The 11,472-nt window shown below is 41.4% G+C and overlaps 1 protein-coding gene across 1 annotated transcript in view; it reads left to right on the plus strand.

Annotated features, from left to right (window-relative positions):
• RFX6 (regulatory factor X6) overlaps nucleotides 1-2,366 on the plus strand; it is a 112,923-nt gene extending 110,557 nt beyond the window's left edge. Inside the window, exon 20 of the mRNA XM_053273711.1 lies at nucleotides 360-2,366. Coding sequence (XP_053129686.1) covers nucleotides 360-535 — 176 coding nt within the window. The 3' untranslated portion in view covers nucleotides 536-2,366. The remainder of the gene's footprint in view (nucleotides 1-359) is intronic.
• Nucleotides 2,367-11,472: the final 9,106 nt, after the last annotated feature.

Raw genomic sequence — 11,472 nt, forward strand, 5'->3', positions numbered from 1 at the left:
AAATAGAAAGTCATAAGGAGGTTGGGGATGATAGAGCTGGCTCTGGATTATTGGGTTGGGGGGCTACTACTGGACATAGTCATTCTGCAACCACAACATGAAGGTTATGATCACAAAAATGGTTTTAGAGTTCAGCAGTGGCCCTTTCCAAAGGTCCTGGACCCTTGGCCAGGGTCCAGTTCACTTCTGCCAATTTCAGCCCTGGGAGGGAAGGACTTCTAGATCTGAGAGTGCTCTTTCCAGACAGACTCTTTTGTGGCATCTCTTTTTAAGAAAGACTTAAGACTTTAAGAAAGTACTTCAAGATGTAGAAAGAACAAGTATAAAGCTTTCAGTAATGATTGCCCTTTTCTTTGTAGCTTCAGATATGCAGCCTGTCATACCTGTGTCTTCGTCTCAGTGCATGTATGGGCATTCTAGACAGTGTCCTTCTCAAGAAACAATAGACTCTTCTGGACAGGCCACTCGAGAGATGGTCTCATCCTTACCACCAATCAATACTGTCTTCATGGGAACTGCTGCAGGAGGCACCTGAGTCACAGGAGTGGCTGCATTTTCTTCTAACTTATTTTCTTCTTGCAGTGTTTGATGGCTGCTTAACAACTTCCTCTAGTGACTGGAATGGGAAAGTATTACAAACTATCCATCAGGAGACCACCCAAAGATTTTTACAATCCACTAAAAAGAGCATGGCTGGATACAAGACATGTCCTGTATACAAGCAGGAATATAATTGCCTTTACCAATGCCATTTTCACATGTGGCTTTTAAGTGTCTTTTCTTATGGCTCTCTGGTTTTTCTGTCCATGGGTAGAGTCTGTCCATAAATTATCCTTCTCCCCTTGTCACATTTTAACCAGTACCTCCACTTCCCATTGTCACAACTTTGCCACCCCTCGCTTCTTAACATGGGACTCCTCTTACGAATGACCTTGTAATTGCAAAGCTCCACATGTTGAGTGGTGTGCGTCCGCACCTGACATTGGTGGCTGTTCCTGATTGAACACCTCTGCTGCACCATTGTGATGTCTGAAATCACCTCATAACACCAACCCAATGCCATAAGTTTTGACACTGCTCTGAGGAAGCAGTCGCTTCTCCCCAACCTGTAAACAGGGGCCATATTTGCATGTGACAGGAAACCAGAGCTTAAAGGGCCAGAGGTTCCCAAACCCATACATTTCTGAAGGCAGGAAACTCCGGTTTCACGGGGAGAGCTACCTGAGGGTGCATCGGTGCCATAGTTTGTGTCATCAGGGTGTCGGTGTCAGTGGCCGTTGTGTCATCAGGGTGAACTCTGTTTCTCCACTAACGTGCCTTGGGTTCCTGAAGTTGAACTGCTTGTATCAAATTCTGGTTCCCTTGCATCACCATCCTTCTTACAATGAATATTATATAGGCCTTGAGAGATGTGCATATGTATTTTATTCACTGCTCTGCTGCTTCAGGCGCTTTGAAGTCTGCGGTGTGTAACATATGGTTATGGTAGTTCTTGGAAATGCTTAATTCTTGGAAATGCAGATGTATTCTTTGTACAAAGATTGTGCATATTCAGCATGCATACATTACTCACAGTTGGACTGAATTGTGGGGTGTGTCCCTGTTGTCTACAGTAGACAGTGGAGCAGAGTGACTGTGATAACTGTATACTTCTGCAAAACAGCCAGGGGTCTTTAGGGGCTGAAACAAATGCAATAACACCCATGGGTAAGCATTTGTCCATTCAAGCATTTCATGCACTTCCCCTTCATTCATGAATGCATTTCACGTATGGGTTGGACTATTTGCATGTAGAATTAGCATGCCAGACCACTGGCGGCCGGTGAGGGTGGCACGGTGGGGGGGCAGCGAGAGGTACCTTTAACAGACAACTGGTGATATCGCCGGTACCTGAACGCTGCAGGGAGTAGCAGTGCCCTACCCAGCATGCCATGTGGTGGCAGCCCCACCTACAGCACTCATCTGGCTGCCGTCCCATTGTTTGGATTTTATTTCTTCAACAATCCAGTTTCTTATGCCATATCCTTAGAGCAAGCATAAAGAAACACAGATTCTTATGATTTGTGAAGAAAAAAACTAATATCTAATTTATTACAAGTTGTGCTCCAGTCCATCATAAAGACATATTTTTTATTAAAAAAAACAAAAACAGAAAAAGGTAACATTATTTAATGGTTGTGATTTTCTTTATTTATTGGTGTTGAAGAATCATTTACTTGCAAATCAATTTGGCAGACTGATTGTAAAATATATGCATTCTACCTCCTATGGAAATGTTTACAAGGTCAGTTTTTACTGCTTCAAATCAGTCTAGACCAAACGTAACATTTACTAATCTTGTGTATTAAAGTGCTCTTTTTCAAATGCTACTGAGTGGTGAACTCATTTGTTCTTTTGTTGTATTGTGGTTGTTTCAGACCTGGCGTAAACCTTCCTCTTTAACATGGTAAAGTAACTTTTATCCTTTGCATGGTGAACATTTCTTCTGACTATCATTCCATATGGTACAATCTGAAGTTCACCATGGCTTGGAAAAAATATAGTTTCCTGTCAATATCCAGTGCATAATAATAAATCTCAGGGCTGCCTTACATTTTACAGTTTTCCTTGTTTTTCTGGAACAAGCCATATTTCTATGGTATGCTTTCTTACTGGATCTGTCCCTTGATTAATAAAATCTTAAATCAATGGATTTTTGATGATTCGTTAAATCTGCATATAATCTGGATATTAATCTAATAACTTTCTGCTGCTCAATTAATTGTGGCATCTTTTAAACTGTTTAAACTCACTAATTAAGTAGTAAAACATTGCAACTCACTTTCTTATGGACAAAGAAAAAAAGTATATTTGCCCAGTTTTGTGGATTTGGCATACTTCTAATCAGACATAAAAGCCACTCTGCCAAATATTCTCTGCACCTTTGTACCACATCAGCTACCATTTAGGTTATGAACATTTATTTATTTTGTTATTTTATTGTATTGTTAAGTTTGATAGCCACCTTTCATTAAAACAATCCGAAGGCAGTTATTTAGGTAATGAATGTTCTGAAAAGCAATAGCATGGCAACAAAATCTTCTTGGCACATGTATCATTCTCCATATGCTTGACACTAGAATACAAAGGCAAGCTTCATACACATATGGCAAAATGACAGCTTCCGGTGCATACAGATGCTGTGTCCTTGACTCCATGTTCTCCATCTGATATACACAACACACTGATGTATTCCTAAGATTGTAGAGGTAGGTCACCATAGTTTATCTCCAAGATTTTCAGTTGACCATCACTCAGGCTTTGAATGAAACCCTGTATCCAGTGCATCCAAGCCCTGCACTCAATTGTTTTTTCATGTCAGCATCAGCAAGAGAACTCTGGATTATCTGTACAAATTAATGCAATGCCATCACTATGAGTTGATGGGAAATTGTGCCTGGAAGATAGAATCCCAGATATGCACAATGACTCTACTATGAGAGGAACTCCTGTAAGTGAAGGATCAGGAGTGGTGAGCACAGAATGCAGTACTTTACTTTTCCTGACAGGATGACTGCCATTCATTGATGCGGAATAAAGTAAAGGTGAGCACACTGTCTCTAATGAGTCCAGTGGCTTTGCATTCTCTCAGTTGTCTCCCAGATAATTTGCAGCTAGTTTGCTTTGGCCCACAGAACATAATGGGAACCATTCTGAGCCAGGCCAGTTGCTATCTGCATGGTACCTCCCTGTAATCTGCATAGTCCTGACTTGGGTTCTGTTCCTTGATATGACTGCAGAGTGTGGCAGAATCCTATTGATAATCAGATAAAAACCCTATTCATGTGTTGTGTTCAATACATGTATAATCCGTACAGTATTTGCATGTACAGATCTGTATGCGTGCACAGTTATTACACATTACAGTCAGTGCATGCACAGCAGTGCACTTTGCGTATGAGATGGTCTGTATCCAGGTTCACTTTTAAAATAAATGTGTGTACAGTCATTCACACAAAAACAAGTACATGTGTGCAAAGATCTGTATGCAAGTACAATGAAGTATATGTTAAACATTCTCTAATAAAAATCAATCTGAATAGGGCTAAACAGACAGATGGTACTACAGACAGTACTGCCTGAAAGGCAGCAGTAGATGCAGGTAGTGAGACACAGGGACACTGGGACCCAATTTTATGTTCTATTGTTAAGGTTAGCTAATTTTAATAAAGATGCACCTAGATGATGGTAAGACAGCTAGTTTCAGTGGAGTGAAAGTACATGTGCCATATGATCCTAGGCATGCTTATTGGAAGTCAGGCCCTTTGCATTCAATGGAGCTTACTTCCTAGTAAGTGTTATTAGAATTGCAATCTTAATATGTTGCATCAAATATTCAGCCATGCTGAATTACCCAGCCCCATCGAAAGGAGGCACAACATTCTCAGTGTGCTAGAAATTCTGCAGTATACTGCAATGACTTTCTTCATGCAAACTAAAGAAGCTAGGGAAATATTTGACATAATTTAATATTTGTGCAAATGGTTGTATTTCTAGAATTCAAGTTATGTCATGCCCTCTAAAGCATCTTAGAATGGCTTCACACACATAGACTAGAAATACCAAAAAGATCCTAGTAAGCTGTTAAAATGGGAAAATCTACTTCCTGTCCTCTTGGCTTAGTTGATTATTATCCTTGAGCAAATAAAAGGCCACATGTTCAGCCTGCCCTTGTGCCCTGGTTGCTATAGTAAAAGATAGATACATAGTTAAATTCTGCATTTAAAAAGAGATTGCTATTGAGAGGCTTTTTGTCTCCTCCTTGGACTATACGTCTGTGCAGTACTAGCAGGTTAATAGGGTATATTTCTCTCATTGTACCAGGAGCTTTACTCAGAAGGTTTACTTGACAAAGACTCACCTACTTGTTGGATCATAAGGCAGAAGGTTAAAAAAGAGCAGAACTGAACACACATGCACGCTTACATGTAACGTATAGCACAAGCTAACTGCAAAACAACTTCTTCCACATAATGTTGGTTAATTCCTACAATACGATCTCCAGCTGACTTGAACAAAATACCTGCCCGGTTTGCAACATAAGAGCCCTATTCAGACATTATGTTGAACCTTTATACCAGTGTACAATGTACACAAATACAGATCTATATGCAGGGACCATGATTCAAAAGCTATGTTGAACACAGGTATAGCAGCAATACACTTCCTGTCTGTACCATGCATTTCAGGGTCCTGGACTTTTAAAATAAAGACAGCTACAGTCATTCACACAAAGCATATATGAGTGTACAGCCACTTGTACATTCATAAACTATAATGTCTGAATAGACCTGTAGAATTCTCAGTCTGCTCCAATACAGCTAGTAACAATGGCTGACACACTGCACCAACCTCCAACAGCCTAGGGACGGAGCAGTTGCACAGCGATGCAAGAGCGTCCTTGCTCAAGACAACATAATTGTGCAAACACAGTTGCATGATAGAGGCCCATTGGAACTCCATTACTCAATTGCATTTGCACAATAGTGCGGACTTGCTTAAGAGCGCTGCTGCGCACCTGTACAAACGCTGCATTCCTAAGCTAAGTAAATGTCTTAGTGTTTCTAGAACACATTTTTAGTGTTCAAAGCATTTCATACATTATTTCGGCCACACCATCAATCCTGTAAATCAGTCCTGTCAAGTTGGTCAGTATTATTATCCTGTGTTACAAAGGAAGGAGAGAAACTGAAGCAGAGAGAATAGTGACCTGCCATATCACAGCTGAAGTGAAAAGTGAAGAGGGTTGTTTCTGACTCACACTGTTAGCTCTCACAATGCCCCAGGTTACTCAAGTTGGGTGCTTTCCACATCACACACTACAACGACACTACGAGTTCATTTAAAAAGTGCTTCCGTACTGCCTGTGTTTTGACATCGCAGTCCCTGTGCTGTCAGCAAAGTGCTGCTCATATTTCCGATGCCTTCTTTCGGGTTTTATCTTTGCCTTACAGTGCTACAATGTTGCAAAAATACCCATTGCATTTTCCCATTGTAGGAGGTTTGTGCAAGCTAGAAAAGACTGCTCCGCCTGCTGGTGTCTTTGCACAACAGCCATTATTTATGGTTTCAGTATGATCCCGCCAAGCCGAAGTAAACTACCGCTGTTGTAGCGTGTAATCTAGAAAGCGCCTTGGAGTGATTTTTTGAGCAGGAGCTATGAGAGCAGAAAGAGACTAGATTCCCCTTTATACATCGTCACTTTGTCCCTTCCTTTAAGTCCCTCCCAGTTCCACAAAGCCTGTTCTGAACACTCTTGCCTCATTTCAGCTGTTGCTGCTTTGTCAAATGATGCTTGCTCTCCTACAGCACCAATCCCCCAACTATCTATGTTGAGGATAGTCTTACATGGATTCTAAGCTTTCTCAGCAGGAACTATGTGCTTTGGATGGAGTACTAATACAGCACAGGGAAAATGCCAGGATGTCTTGTTTCTTCCAGAATACTAAACTAATGTCATAGGAGGATGGCAAGCAGCGAAGAGCAGGGGCTGTTTTTTAGGGTACATGTGTAGAAAGAAGATAAGGTGGAGCCATAGCTCTCAACAAACAGAATGCGTACAGAGATTAAAGGATCCACTAAGGATTGCAAACCACAACAAAAAAGATCCCTACTGTGAACACGTATCACCTTTAATTACCATAAACGAGGTACAAGCAATTGATACTATGATTGTAACACACATAAATGTGTGTTACACAGATATAATAAATCCATATGAAGAATAAAGAATCTATGTATACAAGAAGTCCATATGAATAGGTGAGATCCAATAAAAGTTCATGACGTTAACCCAGTGAGCTCTGTTTTGAAAGTAATTCTTTATCAAGTGCAAGAATATATTCTTCTAATTTTTCATAATTTTTAAAAATTAAACTTATCATGTCATGATACTTTGTATAGATAAGTTCATGTTTGATATGTATCTTTTAGGATATTCTAGCATCCATGTTTTGTTTGGAAGTTTCCACTTCTAGAAGAATATATTCTTCTATATATTGTGGAGCCAGTGTGGTATAGTGGTTAGAGTGCTGGATTAGAACCTGGGAGACCAGAGTTCAAATCTCCATTCAGCCATGAGACTTGCTGGGTGACTCTGGGTGAGTCACTTCTCTCTCAGCCTAACCTACTTCACAGGGTTGTTGTGAGGAGAGACCTAAGTATGTAGTACACTGCTCTGGGCTCCTTGGAGCAAGAGTGGGATATAAAATGTAATAATAATAATAATACTTCATATGGATTTGTTATACCTGTGCTTTTTTTGCCTTTAGTCATGTATGTGTGTGTTACAGTCATTGTATCAATTGCTTGTACCTCATTTATCGTATATTAAAGGTGATATATAGCCACAGTAGGGATCTCTTTTGTTGGGGCCATAGCTCTGAGAGTGCACCTGCTTTGCATTCAGAAGATCTCAGGTTCAAGTCTTGGCATCTCCAAGAAGGGCTGGAAAAGACCCTGCCTGAAATCCTGGAAACCTGCCACTAGTCAGTGTAGACACTATGGACCTAGATGGACCAATGATCTGACACAGTGTAAGGTAGGTTTATATGGGCAGGGTTGCTGTTGGAGAGGAGAAACTGTGGTGAGTGGGTCTTAGCGTGATTGCAGTGATTAGCCATCTTAAAGTACTGTAGTTAGCATACCCCATCTTGAAGTTCTTTGGCTACCTCAGAGCAAAAGCCAACTTTCCAGGCTGAGGGCTTTGTAAGCTTCCTGCCATAAGGGTACCCATACTTGTCCACTTCCCCAGCCTTTGTGAGGGAAAGTGAGATCTTCGGGTCTCTTTTATAAGCACACTGCTGTTGTCTTTTGATAGAATGGAGTTTCCATGGATTCTCAATGAGAATTGAGAGCTATGTTTGCACATTTTTAAGTAATTAAATACATCCTGTATTTATGTGTTTGTTTTGTTCCATTTACTGTATATCTCACCTTTCTTCCGCCGTGAACTCCCAATGACATACGTGGGGCTGCCATCCAGCGACTGATCACACCCAGACCTGCGTAGCTTCAGCAAAATGGATACAGGCACGGCCCTTCCATGAGGGGAGGGGAGGCGGTTGCCGCAGGCAGTAGATTATTGGAGTGCCAGCAAGGCAGCAAAATACTCTCCTGCCCCCCCCTTTAAGAAGGGCGAAAGGGGGAGAGGGTGCATGCAAGGAGGGGGCATTTGGCACTCTGCTTCAGGCACACAGAGGTCTTTGCCCACCACTGAGCGGCTGTATCATGTTTCCTCAGACCATGTCCTAGGCTCATCATTCTAAAAAGTGACACACAAGCCATTTATACCGGCGTAGTCTTATTGGATTCCTTGGGAGTAAACCATTGAAGAGGTCTGTGGGAAATAGGCTAACCAGAAGAACCATTTAGGGAGAGACAGATCATGTGTGGTTATTTATCAAAACCTCTGGCTACTATGTGGTATTTAAAAAAGTAACCTCAACTAATGTTCTTAAAATATGTTGCTTTTTAGCAATTTGTGTATTTATTTAAAATATTTCTACCTGCCCCTCCAGCACACTGCTATTTGAGGCAGTTTACAGTTTATCCAGAATATAATCAAGAGCAGGCCTTTGAAACATTGCTATGAATTTCCTAGGACACCTGAAATGTCATGTTAATAATGAACTCTGGGAATTATTTAGATGAAATTACACAGACATTTTGTTCTCTGATTACACGACTCAACTTTTCCTTTAGGCTCCAAAGACTCTGTTTGTTTTGCATCTTTGTCTGCATTCTGTGAAGTGGATCTGAGCATGAGGCCAGCCTGAGGAGTGAGATTTAACAATACCAATCAGCTCTGTGCCCTTACATGAGCAAGCATGAATGTCCAGAATGTCTAGTTAGCACCTGCATTGTGTCCCCACAAAAATGCTGTCTCTTTTAAGCTTTGGTTTATCAGCTCTTAAGATGAGCTCCCGAGGCTCAAATGCCAAATAAGTAGGGAAGAGGAGCTCAAAGCAAAGTCCTGTGTGTTGTATGTGGCAGTGACATCACTCGGGAGAACAATTGGTTACCTGATATCTATGTGCACATACCATTGGCCGTATCTGATTTCCCCAATTTTATCTGTGCTGACACAAACTGCTTCTGTACCAGACAATGAGAAATGATAACACGAAAGAGATCATTGTTAAGGGGGTACCACAAAGAATGTTTGGTTTATTCATCCTTTTGCACATTTTGGAATCCCACCCACCACCCACTGCCAAAAAATGTACATATTTTCTTGGGGTCAAACTAATGTTGCATGGAGATGCTTGTATCTTTTCTTTTCTTTTAAGCTTTGAATTAAAACATATCAACAATATTAAAGAGAGGGGGGGAAATTTGTTAGGATTTGGAATAAGGATCCTCTAGAATATATCTGGATGGAAATTTTAGGACTGCTTTAAGTAAAACATTTTTGAACAATGCAGTTTATTCTCATTTTTGGTACATTCTTACAAAAAAATTGTGCTAATACTTTTTGCAATTAGTCAGTGGTTGTATATGTTTCTAATTTATTTGGACTGTTTAGATTCGTTTAGATTCTAAAAGAATTGCACTGGCTGCTGCTATGTTTCCGAATGAAATACAAAGTCCTGGTTATTACCTATAAAGCCCTTAACAGCTTAGGTCCAGGGTGCTTAAGAGAGCACTTTCTCTGTCCTGAACCCTGTCGCCTACTAAGATCATCTGGTGGGGTCCAGTTATTGTTGCTGCCAACTCGTTTTGAGGCAACTTGGGACCAGGCCTTCTCTGTGGCTTCCCAGGGCTTTGGAATTCCCTCCCTGCTGAAATAAGAGTATCTCCTTCTCCATTTGTTTTTAGGAGGACCCTGAAGACATACCTGTTTTCCCAGGCCTTCAACTGGGACCAAATTTTTGAATCTCAATGTGTTTTTATCTATTAAGATTTTTATCTTTTTATGAATTTTAAGTGTTTTATATTTTATATTATGTTGTAATTCTGGACACCACCTAGAGATGTTGATATTAGACGGTATATAAATTCAATCAATCATCTTTGAATGAAGCATTTGGGGAAGGAAGGCAAAGTGGCCTTCTCTTTTCTTATGTGTGGTTTACTTTGCAGTGCACCCGGACTGACTCACTGATGTCATGAGACAAACTGTAATGGAGTACAATGGGCCACAAATATATTAATTGACAATCGGATTTCAAGAAGGAGAATTGGCACTCCACCCGCCATAGTGCAGAAGCTAAAGACTCATCACTGCTGCAGCCCAAGTCCAACCTAAGCATATAGGACGACACACCATGGCTGCAGGCAGCATCTACCCTATGACTGGTGCTGCCTTTCTTAGCCTCCCTAATATTTATTTATTTATTTATTTATTTATTTATTTATTTATTAGATTTATATACCGTCCTTCCAAAATGGCTCAGGGCAGTTCACAGCATGATAAAAACAATTAAAACAAATTAACAATTAAAAACACAATAAAACCAATAAAACAGCTAAAAGCCCTGAAAATCAGGGCAACAATTTAAAACAGTTAATCATGGGCCAGGCCAAATAGTTAATCATGGGCCAGGCCAACAGTTAATCAAGGCCAGGCCAAATAGGTAGGTTTTAAGGGCTCTCCTGAAGGACAGCAATGATCTCAAATTACGAATTTCTGCCGGGAGTGCATTCCACAGCCCAGGAGCAGCTACAGAGAAGGCTCACCTCTGCGTCGCCACCAGACGAACCGGTGGCAACTGGAGACGGACCTCCTCAGATGATCTTAAGGTGTGGTGGGGATCATGTAAAAGAAGGCGCTCTCTTAGATAACTCGGACCTAAGCTGTTCAAGGCTTTAAAGGTAATAACCAGCACTTTGTATTTTGCCCGGAAACATATCGGCAGCCAGTGTAGCTGTTTCAAAACAGGCATAATATGGTCTCTCCGGGTTGCCCCGGAGACCAACCTGGCTGCTGTATTCTGAACTAACTGAAGCTTCCAGACCACGTACAAAAGCAGCCCCATGCATAGCGCATTGCAGTAATCGAGCCAGGAGGTTACCAGCTGATGCACCACTGTTTTGAGGTCATCCTCTCCAAGGAATGGGCGCAGCTGTTGAATCAGCCAAAGCTGATAGAAAGCACTCCTGACCATGGCCTCCACCTGAGATACCAGGGTGGGGCCTGGGTCCAGGAATACTCCCAAGCTGCGCACCTGCTCCTTTTGGGGGAGTGTAGCCCCATCCAGCACAGGGAGATCTAACTCATCCCTCAGATTCTGAGCCCCCACAATGAGCACCTCCGTCTTGCTTGGATTCAGCTTCAATTTGTTCTCCCTCATCCAGCCCATTGCTGCCTGTAGGCAGGCATTTAGAGAATGCATGCCATTTCCTGAAAATGAAAAGGAGAAGTAGATTTGGGTGTCATCAGCATACTGATAACACCCAGCACCAAATCTCCTGATGACCTCACCCAGCGGT

This window comes from Hemicordylus capensis, chromosome 1 (genome assembly GCF_027244095.1).
Source record: "Hemicordylus capensis ecotype Gifberg chromosome 1, rHemCap1.1.pri, whole genome shotgun sequence".
NCBI lineage: Eukaryota > Metazoa > Chordata > Lepidosauria > Squamata > Cordylidae > Hemicordylus > Hemicordylus capensis.